At 38.2% G+C, this 15421-nt stretch overlaps 1 protein-coding gene across 7 annotated transcripts in view; it reads left to right on the forward strand.

The window, feature by feature from the left end:
- METTL4 (methyltransferase 4, N6-adenosine) overlaps nucleotides 1-15421 on the forward strand; it is a 28485-nt gene that overhangs the window by 347 nt on the left and 12717 nt on the right. For 3 of the 7 annotated variants that reach the window (XR_010069997.1, XR_010069996.1, XR_010069995.1), the window contains exons 1-7: nucleotides 324-921; nucleotides 1704-1766; nucleotides 4203-4569; nucleotides 6302-6371; nucleotides 8228-8402; nucleotides 8620-8726; nucleotides 9353-9441. Coding sequence is in view for 4 of the 7 variants with exons in the window: in XM_063326656.1 (XP_063182726.1) it covers nucleotides 493-921; nucleotides 1704-1766; nucleotides 4203-4569; nucleotides 6302-6371; nucleotides 8228-8402; nucleotides 8620-8726; nucleotides 9353-9441 (1300 nt within the window). In the remaining 3 variants the exon portion in view is untranslated. Of the gene's footprint in view, nucleotides 1-321; nucleotides 922-1703; nucleotides 1767-4202; nucleotides 4570-6301; nucleotides 6372-8227; nucleotides 8403-8619; nucleotides 8727-9352; nucleotides 9442-15421 lie in introns of those variants that run through there. The other 4 variants (XM_063326656.1, XM_063326659.1, XM_063326655.1 and 1 more) reach the window with 4 other exon arrangements.

The raw sequence follows: 15421 nt of genomic DNA on the forward strand, positions 1-15421 counted from the left end.
GGGGTGGGGGGGTCTGTGGGCAGATCCGAGCTTCCAGGCCCCGTGTGCCTGTGCGCCCTGTGGCCTGGTCCCCGCTGCGCTGCCCCTGGGCTTGTGTTGCTCCTCCTGAGGGCTGTCGTATAAAGTCTTGGTTTGTATAATTGCTGTGCCGTGCTGCTGTTTTCTAACTCGTTCAAAGAGTCCTCTTAGAGTAAACTTATACAGTATAAAACTATAAAAACTTGTTTAGTATAAAAAAAAAAGTTAAATTGGGATGTAACAGAAGTCATAATAGGGAAACCTGCTGAAGTCAGAAGTTTCTGCAGTGCGTCCTGTGTGTGCAACGTAACGTCTGTCAGAAGATAGGTGCTACTTTGTTGAACAATGAGAATTCTGAAAAGTGTACTCTTAAAAAAAAAAATTCCCCCAGGAGGCGTTTGCTCCAAGAAGTGCGTATGATTACCAGCTGTGGTTTCAGGGAGTTGATTTTTCTTCCTGAAAAGGGGAGCTGCGATGTCCGTGGTACATCGGCTGACAGCGGGGTGGCTCGTGGATCATCTCTCTTTCATCAACCAGTGTGGCTATGAGGTCTGTGACTCCTGTGCGTACCCTGGTGGTGTCACTCTCAATACTTCTGTCGCGTGTGTTGGAGGCTGTTGTGCTACTTCTACCTTTGCAGCCACCTCCCCATCAAGAGATGGTCCTATTCCCGGTCCTGCAAATTTGATAGAAACAGAAGGTGAAACATCAAAAAAGAGATACGTGTTTCGGAAGGAGTTCTTTGATGTTTCTAAGCCCCATATAGCTGCAGCTCCTGAGGAGCAGCTATGGCAGGGATGCCCTGAGGTGGGTCTCACAAAAGTAAAGGCCAACAGCAACACAGAGGAACACCCTGAAGGAACCAAGAGTCATGTCGGAGAATCTGTTGCCAGTGCTAGGAAGGTATGTTCTTAGTAATACAGTAAACTACAGCAATCCCCTGGTAAGTAATGTACCACTGACATTGTTTTGCACATTTCAGTTTCCTGAGGTTATATAGGAGAGCAGGAACTTTTCCGCAATAGATGCATGGAAAATGTAAGCACTTAGGAGGATGTTCTCGTGTCCCTTGTGTCAGTAATGTGCATCCTGTGACTCAAAAGCAGTGGGTTGCACACAAAATCTGACGTTGGTTGTGGTCAGGCACTTGAGCTGAAACTGCGGTAGCTGTCAAAACTGTGCAGATTAACATGGAGGGAAGGACAGTAGGAATTTACTTTCAGTATGTAGGTTGTTCAGTACTTTTCCTTATGGACCAAACAAAATAACAGTCATAGGTCTAAACCAAAAAATGTAATCATGAAGACCTAGCTGATTTTCTCCAATTATTGGTAAACTGCGCTTGGCAACTGAACAAATACCTTCTAGTGTGGGCCCAAAGGAGGCATGAACGTGAACTGTGGCATGCAGTAGGTACTCTCAAATCCCAGTGCCATGGGTAACATAACACAGCTTTAAGCCTATGTACCTTGAGAATGCCTACAACAGCCTAGGTATTTTGCCATCGTCTTTTTGCTTATTGGACTTATACTTGTGGTAGAAAAAGAAAGAGATGGAAAGTGTCTTCTCTTTTTAAAGTAGTTAATTTGTAATTCGGGTACGTTTGATTACTTATTTTTTCCTTTCATCATGGAGTAATATGGATTTGTTCCCCGCCCCCCCCCCCCCATTTGCTCATTATGCAGAAACGTAAAAGGAAATGTGTATTCAACCAAGGTGAACTGGATGCTTTAGAATACCATTCAAAGGTAAGTCTGAACAAAAGTATATTTCGCAATTGCATGATACCTGACTTTGGATCATGTATGGAGTGGTTTCAGACAAGTTCTGTTCTTGTAGCTTGTTCAAGTAATGGGAAGGTCATCTCTCCAGTAAGTAAGTGCATACAGGCAGTATCTTCTGTGTAGATCTATGCAAAACAAACTAGACGTAAAACTGCGTCTGAGACACTTTTAAGAGCTGGAAGTTGCATTCATAGAATACCTTTTACTGTTATTGATAACTGAGCATTATACAGTGATAAGCTGAATATTAGTTGAACAGGAAGTGACTGATTTGAAATAATCAGCATAGCCTGTTCTGAAAATCAACTCATCTTTAGTATATCAGGACACTATGCTGATATTCAAAGCTTCTCAGCAAAAGTGCTCCAAGATGTCTTTTTTTGGCTAATGAGAAGGGATTGTTTCCTCTGACATCTTACACTTTCATACTAAAGCATCATGAATGAATGGGAACTCAAGTCTCTATTTAGGCTCACGTCAGTGATGTACTGATGAAGTTACAACTGAATTACACTGTTAGTAAATCCTAGAAATGTGATCTGTGGACAAGGTTTGATGTATTCTTACTGATTTCCTAAATAGTGATGTGGACCTGAACTAGAACCTATGCTTGCTTTCTTTCCACTGACAAAGGTGTTAGTTATATTGGGCTTTTTATTTAATTCTGTTTCTCTTGGACTATATTTACATGACTAAATTTTTCTTCTTCTATATGTCAACAGTTTTCTAGTAAGCATATACGGTTTGCTATGATACAGTGTATAGTCCTGTGATTATTGTTGTGAATAAGCTATGTATCTGTAGAATCACCTTAAAGGAGAGAACTTTGAAGTTCAACATCCAACATAGGTTTATGAGTCTGAAAACCTTTAAGCTAAAATAAAGTCATTCAACAATAGGAATAAGGGAAGAAATGAAGAGAAGTTTGATGTCTCGAAGGCCTATGTAACTTCAAATCATTTTTAGTGAATACGCAAAAAAGACACAGTTTTGAAATATCTGTGATTGCAGTTAGCCTCTGATACCATTCACAGGTTAGTGTGTATTGGTTTTTACTGTATTTGTAGTGTTAAAGGTTGGCTAGTCAATTCAGATTATTTTGGCACTTATATCTTTAGAGTAATCTTCCAAAAAGAATCAAAACCACCCAAATTTGTGTCTGCCAGTGAAAGTAGGCATTGAATACACATGAATTTCAGTCAGAGTAAACATAGGGAACAGTACAAAATATGGTAGATTCCTTCAGCAGCCATTTGTTAAAACCACTGTTTTAACAAATTGTTAAGTCAGTAGTTACTGTTGATAGTCAAGAGGCTTCGTCCACCTGAGAATTAACACATGGGTGTAAGAAGAAAAGCTGGCTGCATTAATTCACCTGTACAACTTGTAGCATTTCTAAGGATATATTTACTAATTCTGTTAAAGCAATATGCACTTTTACTGTAACAAGTGTAGGTAATAAAAAATTACGACTGTGTCCCCTCAGATATCTAGATGGTGGTGCTATTAAAGAACTTATTTTTAAAAAATACACCACCACCCCCCATTAATTTGGAAATTGTAATAAAGAGTATTTTGTAAAAGCATCTTGTAAAGTTGAGGATTCTATAATGAAGAGTTTTAGAGACCATAATAAGTATTTGAAACCTTTGATAAAGCCACTGTAGCTGGAAATATTGCTATTCTAAATGAGCAAGAATGCCTCATTGGTAATTAAAACTCAAAGGCTCAATGATTTGGGAATAAACTGGGTCTCTAAATTTTGCTAAGGGATGGTGCTGAAGTCAATGTGAGTGTATATATATCTCCAAGAATCTTGTCTTCCTGGACTCACTGGCAGATTATCTGGGAGATGTGTCACTTAGAAAAGTTGCAAAACCAAATTCTAATAACTTAATTGCTTATTGCACTTCCATATTACTTTTAAAATGCATAAACTGTTGTTTTTTGAAACAAAATGTGGAAAAATACTGATTATTTTTTTGTTTTAGATCCCAGTATACATCCCAATTAAAAACGTGTTTATGGGAACAGTAACTTGAAATTAGATTAGAATTTGAATTTATACTTCAAATTATTGCTTTGAAATTCATGTTTGTTTGGAACAATAATATTCTACCTCTATTGTCTGTGAAATTTTTTTATTCAGTAGTTTCTCGCTCTTTCTTTCTCCAAGCTTCTAATTATTGCCACTTCACCAAAAAAAAAAAGCCAACAACAAAAGTTAACATGGCCTCATTAGCATGCCCTTGTAGCTTTTGAGTCAATGATCTCAGTATTTGACAAGGATCCTTTTCCCACTCTGCAAATTGAAAATGCTTTGATTTCTGTTTCATTCCCTCATCAAGTAGATACTTGAGAGATCATTTATTTTTACCCTGTTTCTTTATGGCCATACAGGTCAGGAAGCTCATTTGGGAAGGCACTTTGCATTTAGTCCAAGAAGGACTCAAAAGTGGTTTTCTTCACTGCACTGCTGCAGAACTCAGTTGCAGGAAGAATGTTGTTCCCGGACACATTGGCTGTGACTTGGCTGAATTATGTGAAATGGCGAAGCAGCTTCCAGCTGTGAATGAAAGCGACCATCAAGCTGTACATCTGCTAGATGATGAAACCTCTATGTCAGAGCAGGACCTGCTCTCGTGTGTTACAGAAAACAGCTCAAACAGTGCAAAGATAGTTGTGTTAATGGGGCAGAAGTACTTGGTGCCACCAAAAAGCAGTTTCCTTTTATCTGATATTTCATGTTTACAGCCCCTGCTGAACTGTAAGTATCTTTAGGCATTAGAATTTACCACTTCTCTCCTGCCTGAGGAGGGCATTTAATTTCAAGATGACTAAGGACTCAATGAACAGATTTTAATATACAGCATCACACTGATAGAAATATCACTTTGAAAGCTTGCAGCAGCATTTCCTAACTTTGTGCAAATAGGTGAGGGTTTTCAAAGGAATCTCGAGTGGTTAGCAGCTCATGTCATGTAGAGGGGTATCTGTCTCCAGGAAACTCATTTCAAAATCTCAGCCGCAGCATTTTACATGAAGCCCAAAATATGGCAGTTTGTGAGCGTGTTCTGAGCCACTGTCAGTATAGAAGTCGTGTAAATGCATTAGATTGGCACTAGCTATGCTGCTGGGTCCTGATTGCAGGATAAGGCTTTAACATAGGTAAGTCCATGCTGCTGCTGGGGTGGGTTCCTTCTGTCTTTAGCTAGATTTAGACCATGAGAGAGGGATGAGATTATGTGCCTTAAATCAAGGGTTCCCTTACAGATTCATCCTGTTCAGTGGCAGGGTCTGTTTAGATAGGCATGAACTGATTGTGAAACCAACCCCAGTGTCCCCCAGAGAAGCTGCTGCATCCCCCTGGAGGTGAACACCACTTTAGCAAGAACATGAGTAGCAAATGTGAGTTGACTTCTCAGCTGCTGCACCTCACAGCTGAGAGTATTGTCTTAAACCAAAATCAGTGACAGGGAAGGTGTGGGATTTTAGAATTAATAACCCGTTTAAAGTAAATCAAAAGCAATCCAAACCAGTGTTCGCAGCCTTAATGGGTCATGCAGAAAGCTTTTTTTTTTTTTTTGGGGGGGGGGGGGGGGGGGTTGAGGAATTCTGCTGTCCATTTTAATTATTATCTTTCTTCTTCCCTTTCACCTGCCAGAAGAGAAGTATTCCTTGCTGGTCAGCCCAATGTCAGGATAACAGTTCTGGTGTTAATAAAGGAATAAGATGTAGAAAGCATGCTTAATGGACACTAAATATTAAGCTGCTGTTCTTATTATGTATTTAAATAATTAGCTTCAGACTCAATGAAGGGAGAAATACGTTCTGTGGAAAAAATAAAATTGCAGAGTCCTGCTTTTTATGGATCTTCTATCCTCCAACTAAAGTATATCCAGCTTCTCCCATGAAAACTCTTTCAGTTCTCTTCCTCTTGTCCCTTAATTTCCATTTCATGCACTGGGTCTAGCTGTCTGTCTCTCTTCACCTCCAGTAGTGCAAAACACAGTTTTCCAGGGCTGGTTTGGAGCTCTGTGTGTCCCAATTGGCCTGCTGAAAGATCAAATGGGACAGGAGTCTGTGTTCAGGGCTGCAGTTTTTAGCTCAGCTGGCAGCCTTATTACATAGACGCTGTGGAAGCATGGGGAAATTTTCATCTTTGAGACTTGCATTCTGCTACCAGTTTTTTTTTCTGAAAGTCTCAAAGATGGTCAAAATTTCTTGGAGGGATCTGACACAGATCACATATATATTCTTTTCTTAGGTTAATCAGCCTAAAAAAATCTCTGAAGTATATGATTATATAGATTAAAACAAGTATGCTAGAAGCCTTTTACCTTCTTATTTGGAAAGAATAGAAGAAAGTTGTGGTTTTGCTGCATAATTGGCTCTTTAAGTGTTGTCTGTATGTAGGTAGCTAAGCATTTATGAGTTTTAAGTAGTAGATTTATTTTAAAATTTATTTACTCACTTTTTTTTGTAATTTCACTTCTCAGACAAGAAAAAATATGATGTAATTGTGATTGATCCACCATGGGAGAACAAGTCTGTTAAAAGAAGTAACAGGTAAATTTTATTTTAATATCAAACAAACTTTGTCATTGTAGTTTACAAAGGATATTTAACACTGATGCAATCCAAGACCAATATAACCGTGAGACTGTAGCTTAAACTAGCAAATATTTTGGCACATGCTTATCTTCAAGTCTATGAAGTGTCTCAGGTATTTCACTGAAATGGCTTGGATACTTTGCCTGTGAAATATTTGCAAGAGTAGACCTTAAATTATGTAACTGGAGAGAGAATATTAGTCCTTGAGACTTATAAGGAAGGCCTGGAGTCAGCTCTTTTGTAAGGCCCAGATCATACAGATATTCAGTTGAAATTAATAGGGTTACTTTAACGGGCATAAAACTAGGTAAATGTGTAAGCATTGCCAGGACTGAGGTCCAATTTAGAAGCTTTAGTTTTTAAATTTTTTTAAAATTTGAGTTGTAGTTTGAGCTTCAGTTGGGGTAGAAGAGAGGAAGTGATAATGCAACAGTAAAATCCTCAAGTGCAATAGGAACTTTCTGAGTACTGTATTTTATGAAGTCATTAACTTAAAGTTTTATGGGCTTCCTTCTCCGCTGAGTAACATCAGGCTTATGCCAGTGGAGTTCTCTTGATTAACATAAAATTGTATCCATGTGAAAGAAAGGCAGGCAGGAATTATGGCCTTACAACTTTCTAGAATAACGTCTACTGTAGCTTTTGAAGCTTGTTATGAAGACATAATTTGAAGATGCAGGGACTTATTAGTAGGTTTTACTTTGAAAGCTCTACAGAAACCTCTAGAAATACATAGTTAAACTCATTCAAGTGTTTTTCTTAAGTATGTAAGTTTCTCAAAGGAAAACTGTCATTATTCACAGGCACGAATTAGCCAGCAAGACCCTCTCTCCCTTACAAAATAAAGGGAAAAGGTGGAAGAGCTATCGCTGCCATTAGTTACCTTGTTGACGGCTAATCTTTGTTAAGCATTTCACATCTGGGTTGTGAATCTTGTTTTCTCTAGGCAGTCTAATCCAGAAGGTACTTTGGATTTTATCCTTGTTGCCCGTTTCTCACTGTTGCATTGTGTAGGGATCCCAGGTACCTAGACAGTGGTTGTCAATTCCAGTAGGCAGTGTGGCAATGTTTTTGATGCTGCAAAGTGTAGGTTCCACGAATTGCAACTCACTAATAGTCCAAAATAGCATCATGAGAAAAATGACAGAATCTAGAAAGCATACTGTATTCACCAGTGTAGCATATAGTTAGCTCAAAAATGTGCAGAACTCTTCTGCATGACCAAGAGAACTTTTATCATGAATGGTAATTTAAAAATAATGAATATCTTCTGCAAATAATTGGAGAACTGATTACTCTTTTATGACCTTCTAACTTGCCAGTCAAATTAGCGTTTCCCTTGTAAATGACTCACTTGTCATTTTCATTCAGAAGAGAGACTGCTTATTAGGAAAAGCGAATAATGGTACATTGACTAAAGAGCTATTTTTCAGTAAATGGCTTTCTTCTGGTGTGAAGATGAGAGTATTGAATTACATATGATAGTTCTTAAATTAAACGTGGGCTTTTAAATTAAGCGTGGGCTTTTAGACTTCTTCAGAGTCACAACTCTCAATACTTTATTTGGGGTAATAGTAGAAATACGTAGTTAAAGGTTCTGCTCAGTAAAACTTAAGTACGTACACTAGTGATTTTATGTCAGAATCCATCAGATTTGGCCACTGGGTGTCAGTCTTGATCCATTTTTATGACTTGTCAGGAAATAATTCTTGAAACGTCTTGGCTGTGTAATTTCTTTATTAATTTGTGTTGCTTTGCAATTTTTGTATTTGGTATATACTAACTTGGTTTCTCACTGTATTGGCATATAGATACAGCTACTTGTCTTCATGGCAAATCAAGCAGATTCCTGTACCGGCACTAGCTGCTCCAGATTGTCTTGTAGTCATCTGGGTGACTAATAGACAGAAACACTTACGTTTTGTTAAGGATGAACTTTATCCTCATTGGTCTGTGAAGACACTTGCTGAGTGGCACTGGGTAAAAGTAAGTTCTCGATTTGTTTTGTGGCGTTCTTGGAGACTGAGAGAGCTTGCACTGTGACACTTTATAGTCTTAATAATTTGTCTGTTTATCACCATGTGCTTTTGTATTTGGAAGGTTTGGTATCATCAGTATCTTCCTTTTTATCAAAGAAAGTGTCTCAGAAAAAAAATTGTATGTGAAAGTCTTCCGCTGTGTATTTTTAACTCCTTTATGTCAGATTACTAGAGCTGGAGAATTTGTATTGCCTTTGGATTCTTTACACAAAAAGCCCTATGAAGTTCTTGTATTGGGGAGAGTACAAGGAGAAGTAAAGGAAGCCTTAAGGTATGCCAAGATATTTATGGTAAATGTCTTTTTTGAGGCTGTTAGGATTCTCTTTGTATATATCACTTGTTCATTATACAATATAATGTCCCAAAGTCTTCTCTTGGTGTCGTCTTTTGTCTGATTTTTTTGAACCTAAAAATAGCCTTACTAGCTTTGGGATGAGGGAGTGCTTTAGTGAGATTAAAGGATGGGGACATTTGTCTGTTCCTTATATCTGTCTGTGTGTTAGGGAGCTGGCTTAGATAAAAAAGCCTTGTGGATGGGACTTCGTTGGCTGACGGGTTCCCTTGGACCATGAGTCCTTGGCACAGGCTGGTGCAGTTTTGGGGATGCTGATGTTTTTCTACACATGAAAACATACAGGCCTATGCTGTTTGTTCTCAATGGCTTTTTATGGCTATTGTTAACCACGTTTTGCCTAAAGCCTCAGTGATTTCACAAACTGTCCTTTTATATATTATGGTTAAGTGACATTTAACTTCCCTTCAACTTACCTGAAGTTTGACTGTGAAGGAACATCCTGTGTGTTACCTCCCATCTGAAGTAGCCCTGGGAGACCTGCAGCCTCACATTTTTTGGTATTCATTCACATACTTCTTTTCCCGTTCTGATTTATGCGACAGGAAACCTGAAGATGTACTTCCAATTCCAGAACATAAGTTAATTGTCAGCATACCCTGCAGTCTGCATTCGCATAAACCCCCTCTTACTGGTACGTTTTGTTTTATTGTTTCTGTAGGGCATTGGACTTGGATGTCTGAAATGATGTACCTAGAATGAGATATTTTTATATATGAGGTGCCTTAATTTCCCATATGCCAAGCAATTTTGCCCAACAGGACTTATGATTCCTCAACATTTCTAAAAATGTTGTCAGGAATCTATGTTTTTGTCTCTAAAAATGAATATGAGAAGAAGAAGCATTATTGTGTGCATATTTTGGGTAGACATGTAAACAAAAGTTGAGTTTTTTAAATTTTTGTTTTAAATGCTGCAGGAACAGTTTACAGATACTATATGTATGAAGTTATGCCAAATGACCTAAAGCGCCTGGGAAGGGGGGAACTTTGGGAATGTATAAAATAGGATATCTTCTACTTGGTTAGTAAAAGCAGAAACCTCTTTATTATCTCATCCTGAAAGAAATGTTTTTATTTCTGCATGAGCTGCTTATATATCTGCAGTACGGTTGTGCCTTTAAATCCAAAAACTTAATTATTTTAAAATTGTTAACAATAGGCAACAAATAAGGCATGCCCTGCTTGTTTCTGAGGAGCTGTGTTTAATTTACTGAAATTGATGCAGTAACTCCAACCGGCCGGTTAGTGTGGGTATGAATTCAACTTTTCAGAGTTTAGTCCAAAGGATTGGAAGATTTCTGTGTCATACGTTACCTTTTGCACGTTGTTCTGGAGCAAGCTTACTGACTAATTTCATCAATAGAAAGTCATACTTCTTCCATCATTATAGGACCTGAGTGCCTTACAATGCTATGGTAAGAAACATTATTTAATACCTCACACAAAAATGGTTTCATCCTCCAAGGGGAAGACTCATGATGAATCTGCAGATATTCCTGGTGCGTGTGGTGCTATGTAATCACATCAGAAAAGGCAGGTAGAGGAAAGGCATGATGCTGTTAGAGAGGAGAGACATCACAGGTTGCTTCACTGACATGCTTTCCTTTTTCTCTTCCCAAGAAACAGGAAAATTTCAGTTAGGAAGCTGATCTGGACAGTTATACATTCAGGGAGGCTCCAAAATTTGTATTTTGGGCTTGTATTTATGAAACTAATATGTGTGTGTGTATGTATGTGTGTATATGTGTGTATAAATATAAATATATATATATACACGTACACACCTGCTCAAAAACCTGAGAAGACACATACTTTGGTTAGCTAAAAACTTTTTTTTTTTTTTTTAAAGGCAGTTCTAGGAGAATCTTTTTGCAATTCTGAAGCCTGTTTTACAGCAGAAAGTATATGTGTTTAAGCTAATGAATGGTGGGGTAGTGATTTGTGAGGCAGCCACCTAGGGCCTCTTCAGAAAACCAATACTCAACAGCACACTTGGACACAAACAGGAAACTTGTGAGCTATCCAAGGGTGCAAAACAGCAGCTTTTATATATTACAGAGAATTCTAGTGCCAGAACGGTCCTCAAAACAATTATTTTGTAGGGCAGAATCTAGAAACCACATTGGGGAATCCTTTGATTCTGAATGGCTTTTGAAAGAAATTGTCTGTGCTAATGTATATATTTCTTGAGTCTTTACTTGAATGCTGGGATTTGATACCATTGCGCAGCATTTATGTGTCTAATTAAAAATTAATCTGCTGTTGAGGAACACCAGTAATTTACAAGGTTTTCACAAAAATCCATGTGTATCCTACAGTTTTGGCAGCTCCATTCAGAACAACACGGCTATGGAATGAAAAGGTAGACCATAAGACTGGGACCATAAGACCATAGTAGCTGATGCTTTGACTTCAGTGTTATAAAAGGGTATTGCTTTCATGATCAGACAGTATTCTCAAGTGGCCAGTAGAGAGCAGCTGAGCTACATCCTAGAGTGGTTCAGAAGAAACTTGAACAGAAGCAGAGATTTGGCAATGGGGGGGAAGGACACTTGATGAGTCACACACATTCTTCATGCTTTGTTTAAGTAGTAACAAAGCCAAAAATATTAGTATTTACTGATGCTGTCTGGCACTTTATTTCTCGTTACTACTGTAAAGACTGTATGTTGGTGCATATGTATCCACTTAATGACTGATTATAACAGTTTATCTCTCTGGGGGAAGGGAAAGATGTAAATTAAAGTAAGCCATCAAAAAAAGATATTTGGGTTCCTACAGTGCATTTAACCATGAAATTGCAACTGTAGGGGCTTTTAGTGATGCATGGGCCTTGTTCAGTACTTGGAGCTTTAATACGTCATTGTAAATGTACTTAAAATTTCATTTTAACGCATTTGCATAAAGAAGCTTATTACTCCAGGTTTTGGTTCAAATAACAGCAGGTTTTCTTCCTAATTCAATTCAATGTTGCTCTTAGAAGACATAGAAGTTACTGTGTTACACAGACGATGTGAACTAATGTAGAATTTCTAACATACCTTTTCCTGTTTTATAGATTCTTCTTGTTACAGCCATTTCTCCTTCAATTTTTAATTATGTACGTTTATGGCTAGAAAATAATATAGGACTATGCCTAAAAACATTGGAATTCATTCTTGGCTATGTTCTAGCCACTTTGCATATCTCTTGCAGAAGAGTGCAATGGGAAATATTTGGAACACTCTTCTATAACAACCCTGGGTTGTTAGGCCCTGTTATAATAGTGTTCTGGAAAGTAAAAAGAAGTAAAAGCCTTTTGTTTCCTTATGCACCGTGTGAGCCCTTACTGTTAGACTAATTGATAGGTCCATCAATATCTAGGTTTAACTCGAAGCTCAGAAAGGATAGAGATGTAAAGCCATCTTTGTGCTGAGTTTCACATCTTTTTCTGGTCATACTCTGTTCAAGGATTAGGCAAACTGGGCAATAATTAGAAACACTGCAAACTCTTTTGAAGGGTTACTATGAAATGAGTTTGGTGCTATGTTTTGTGTGTTGTATGGCTCACAAATCAGACAGTAAATAGCCAACAAAGTAATTTTCACTTTATGTGGTGTGCAGAACTTGCCATTTAGGTGATGGAAGCCCAAAAGATAAGGGGAAACTGTTGCTTGTTTCAGAATTTTTTTTTTCTTATTTAAACATTTTTAGCAGCATGCATCTTCAATACTTCTTGGGGATTAAGAATAAGCAGGTATGGCAGGTATCCTGCCTGACCACTGGATCGCTCTTTGGAAGGAAGTGGTTTTTCTACAAGACCAGTGCTCTATCTACCAGCCAGCTTTGTGCTGGCTTTGTGTGTCCTAGGGCACTACATGCCCAAGTATAGATGCCTGTGTTGTTCTCATAGTGTTATTACACCTGCAAGGGATAAAGAATAATCTACTTATCGTGTGTTTAAGCTGTTTATTGTCAGTGGTATCTGTAAGCAGATAGAAGTAAATGTGGTTGGTGGTGTTTTTGTTGGTGGTGTTTTGTGTTTGGTTTTTTTTTTTTTAATCTATTCCTATTGTAGAAAAACTTATATTTGATCTACTGATGTAGATCCTGTAACCTGTTATCAGAGGAAAAAACCCCCAGAGTTTACTTAAGGGCTGCAAGTCAGATCTGTGTTAAGATAGCCTTCTGGTGACGTAAAAGCCTAACAAAGAAGCTATAAATTATAACTTGAACACTGACTTTTCCTATTTTAAGGAAACCAGTGTAATGAGATTTTATGCCAACAAAATACAGCCACGTTATTGCCCTCTTGATATGGTAATTTTCATTGCAGTGGAAGTTACTGCCTGTTGTGATTATGTAAATACCTACAACCTAGCAATGAAAAATCATACCACAATGTAATCTTGAATTATATGTAATCTGTCTCTGTTTTTAAAAAAAGCTCTGGCTTTAAAAAGGACCCCCTCTCTGTCAGCAGGAGAGGGGGAGGCTCCTGGGACTTCCTTTTTAAATTCTATAACCAAATTGATTGAGAGATTGGCACAAACTTCCTGCTTCTGCTGAGCTGACCGTGGGTTTTGCTACCTCTTTTTTTGCTTTCTGGCAAACCAGTCTTTGAGGTTGGTCGAATCTGTGCTTCTAAAACTTGTTCTCTTAGGCGTGGAAGGTTTTGGTGCTCAGTTTTAACTGTTTTTGATTACTGGACTTAGTGCTGTGATGATATTTTTAATCTATACATTTTAAGAACAAATGTCAATGGTACTAATATGCTGTTAATGAAATTTTGTCACCGAAATAACTGCTTCCTCTACTTAGAAGCCTGTATAAAGCACAAAATAGTTTTATTTTGTTTTTATATGGAGGGTGGAAAAAAGTTATGTAAAGCCTGACTCTGCAGTAAGCTCTGCATGATCTTATGCCCATTAGGGTCAAAAAGATATCCTACAGATGTCAGGATCTGCTTACAGAGAGCTTATTGAAAGCTTTGGAGCTTTGCTTTCCACAGTCTCTTCCTTCTCTTCTGTGGAAAAAAGTGAAACCTCCTGCAACATGGGCTTGCATAGGTGATCAAGAGAACAGATTTTTGGAAGACCTTTGTTAAAGTGATAGAATCATAGAATGGCTTGGGTTGGAGGGGACCTTTAAAGGTCACCTGGTCCAACCCTCCCTGCAATCAGCAGGAACATCTTCAACTAGTCAGGTTGCTCAGAGCCCTATACAACTGGACCTTGAAGGTTCCCAGGGGTGGGGCATCTACCACCTCTGCGGTCAACCTGGTCCAGTGTTTTGCCACCCTCATTGTATAAAAAAACTTCTTCCTTATGTTTAGTCTGAATCTACCCTCTTTTAGCAGTGCTTGTTGTGACAGGAAAAGGGTTAATGGTTTTGAACTAAAAAGTTTGTCCCCATCTTCCCTGCAAGCCCCCTTTGGGTACTGGGAGGCTGCAATAAAGACTCCTTGGAGTCTTAACTACTGAAACGTAGTTAGGAATTTATTCTCTTCTCCAGGCTGAGCAACCCCATTCTCTCAGCCTGTCTCCGTAGGGTAGGTGCTCCAGCCCTTTGAGCGTGTTGGCAGCAAATTGTGCACAAGAAATACTTAGCTAAATAAAGTGTGGAAAAAGAACAATAAATTTTACCACATTTTTTTTAATATGGTGGGTTTGCGAAATGGTATAATAGCAGCTACTCATAAGCAGTGTCTAATTAGATGAACACTTGTGGCACCAAACAGCAATGTTCAGTGCAGCAAGTTTTCTGTCAGAAGGTACATTTTCCTCTAAACCTCCCAGACTCTTCTCTGCAAATGTTGGTTTGTTTAAACATTTTAGCTTGCCTCTAAAAGAAGCAGAATAAGATTCCTGCTGGTAGCAGGATTTTTTAGATTTAAAGCTGCCTAGGTAATAACCCATCTGAGACATTCATTTGACACTTGTTAGAGACCGGGGGAAGGAGAATAGATTTATATGCCATGCCAAAATACAAGAAAGTCTGGAAAGACCCATTACAAAATACTTATGAAAAAGTTTTGAGTGGATTGAAGCTTTGGAAGATGCTATCATGTAGGTAGGAAATGCATCTGGGGTTGCTTAACACTCAGTAGAAAGTGAAGTGGATGCTCAGCTTTCTGCAACAGGAGCAATCTGTGACAAGATCAGCTGGGATCTCACAGGCAGTCTGTGACTGGCAAACTTGGTCCAAAAAGTCAGAACTTGGATTGCGTGAAAAGAAAAAAAAAAAAAAGCTTTTCTTCTCGTACTCTGATGTATGCTGATTGCATGTATTTTTGCTTTCTGCAATGATCATACCTGATGAGACTGAGTCAAGCAGCATAATGTTGGATTTGAGCTGTATTTTTAAGCCACAGAAACTCAGAAACCACTGGGAGATCTGAACAAAAATGACGATGATATTCTTTGAAAAAGGAAATGGTTTCATAGTCTTTTTTCTTTTGTCCTCTGTCACAAAAATAAAAGCTTAACATGTAATTTTTAGTATAGATAATGTTTTTCAGTGTTTCTGCCTCCTTTGTGCTGGCTATTCCTTAAATGTTCACTTTTTTCATGCATGTTTTTATATGTAATATCTTTGTAGCTATTTACGGAAGTGTAGTTAAGAATTTGTTTG

The sequence above is a fragment of the Chroicocephalus ridibundus genome, chromosome 2, assembly GCF_963924245.1.
Source record: "Chroicocephalus ridibundus chromosome 2, bChrRid1.1, whole genome shotgun sequence".
In the NCBI taxonomy this organism is placed as follows: Eukaryota; Metazoa; Chordata; class Aves; order Charadriiformes; family Laridae; genus Chroicocephalus; species Chroicocephalus ridibundus.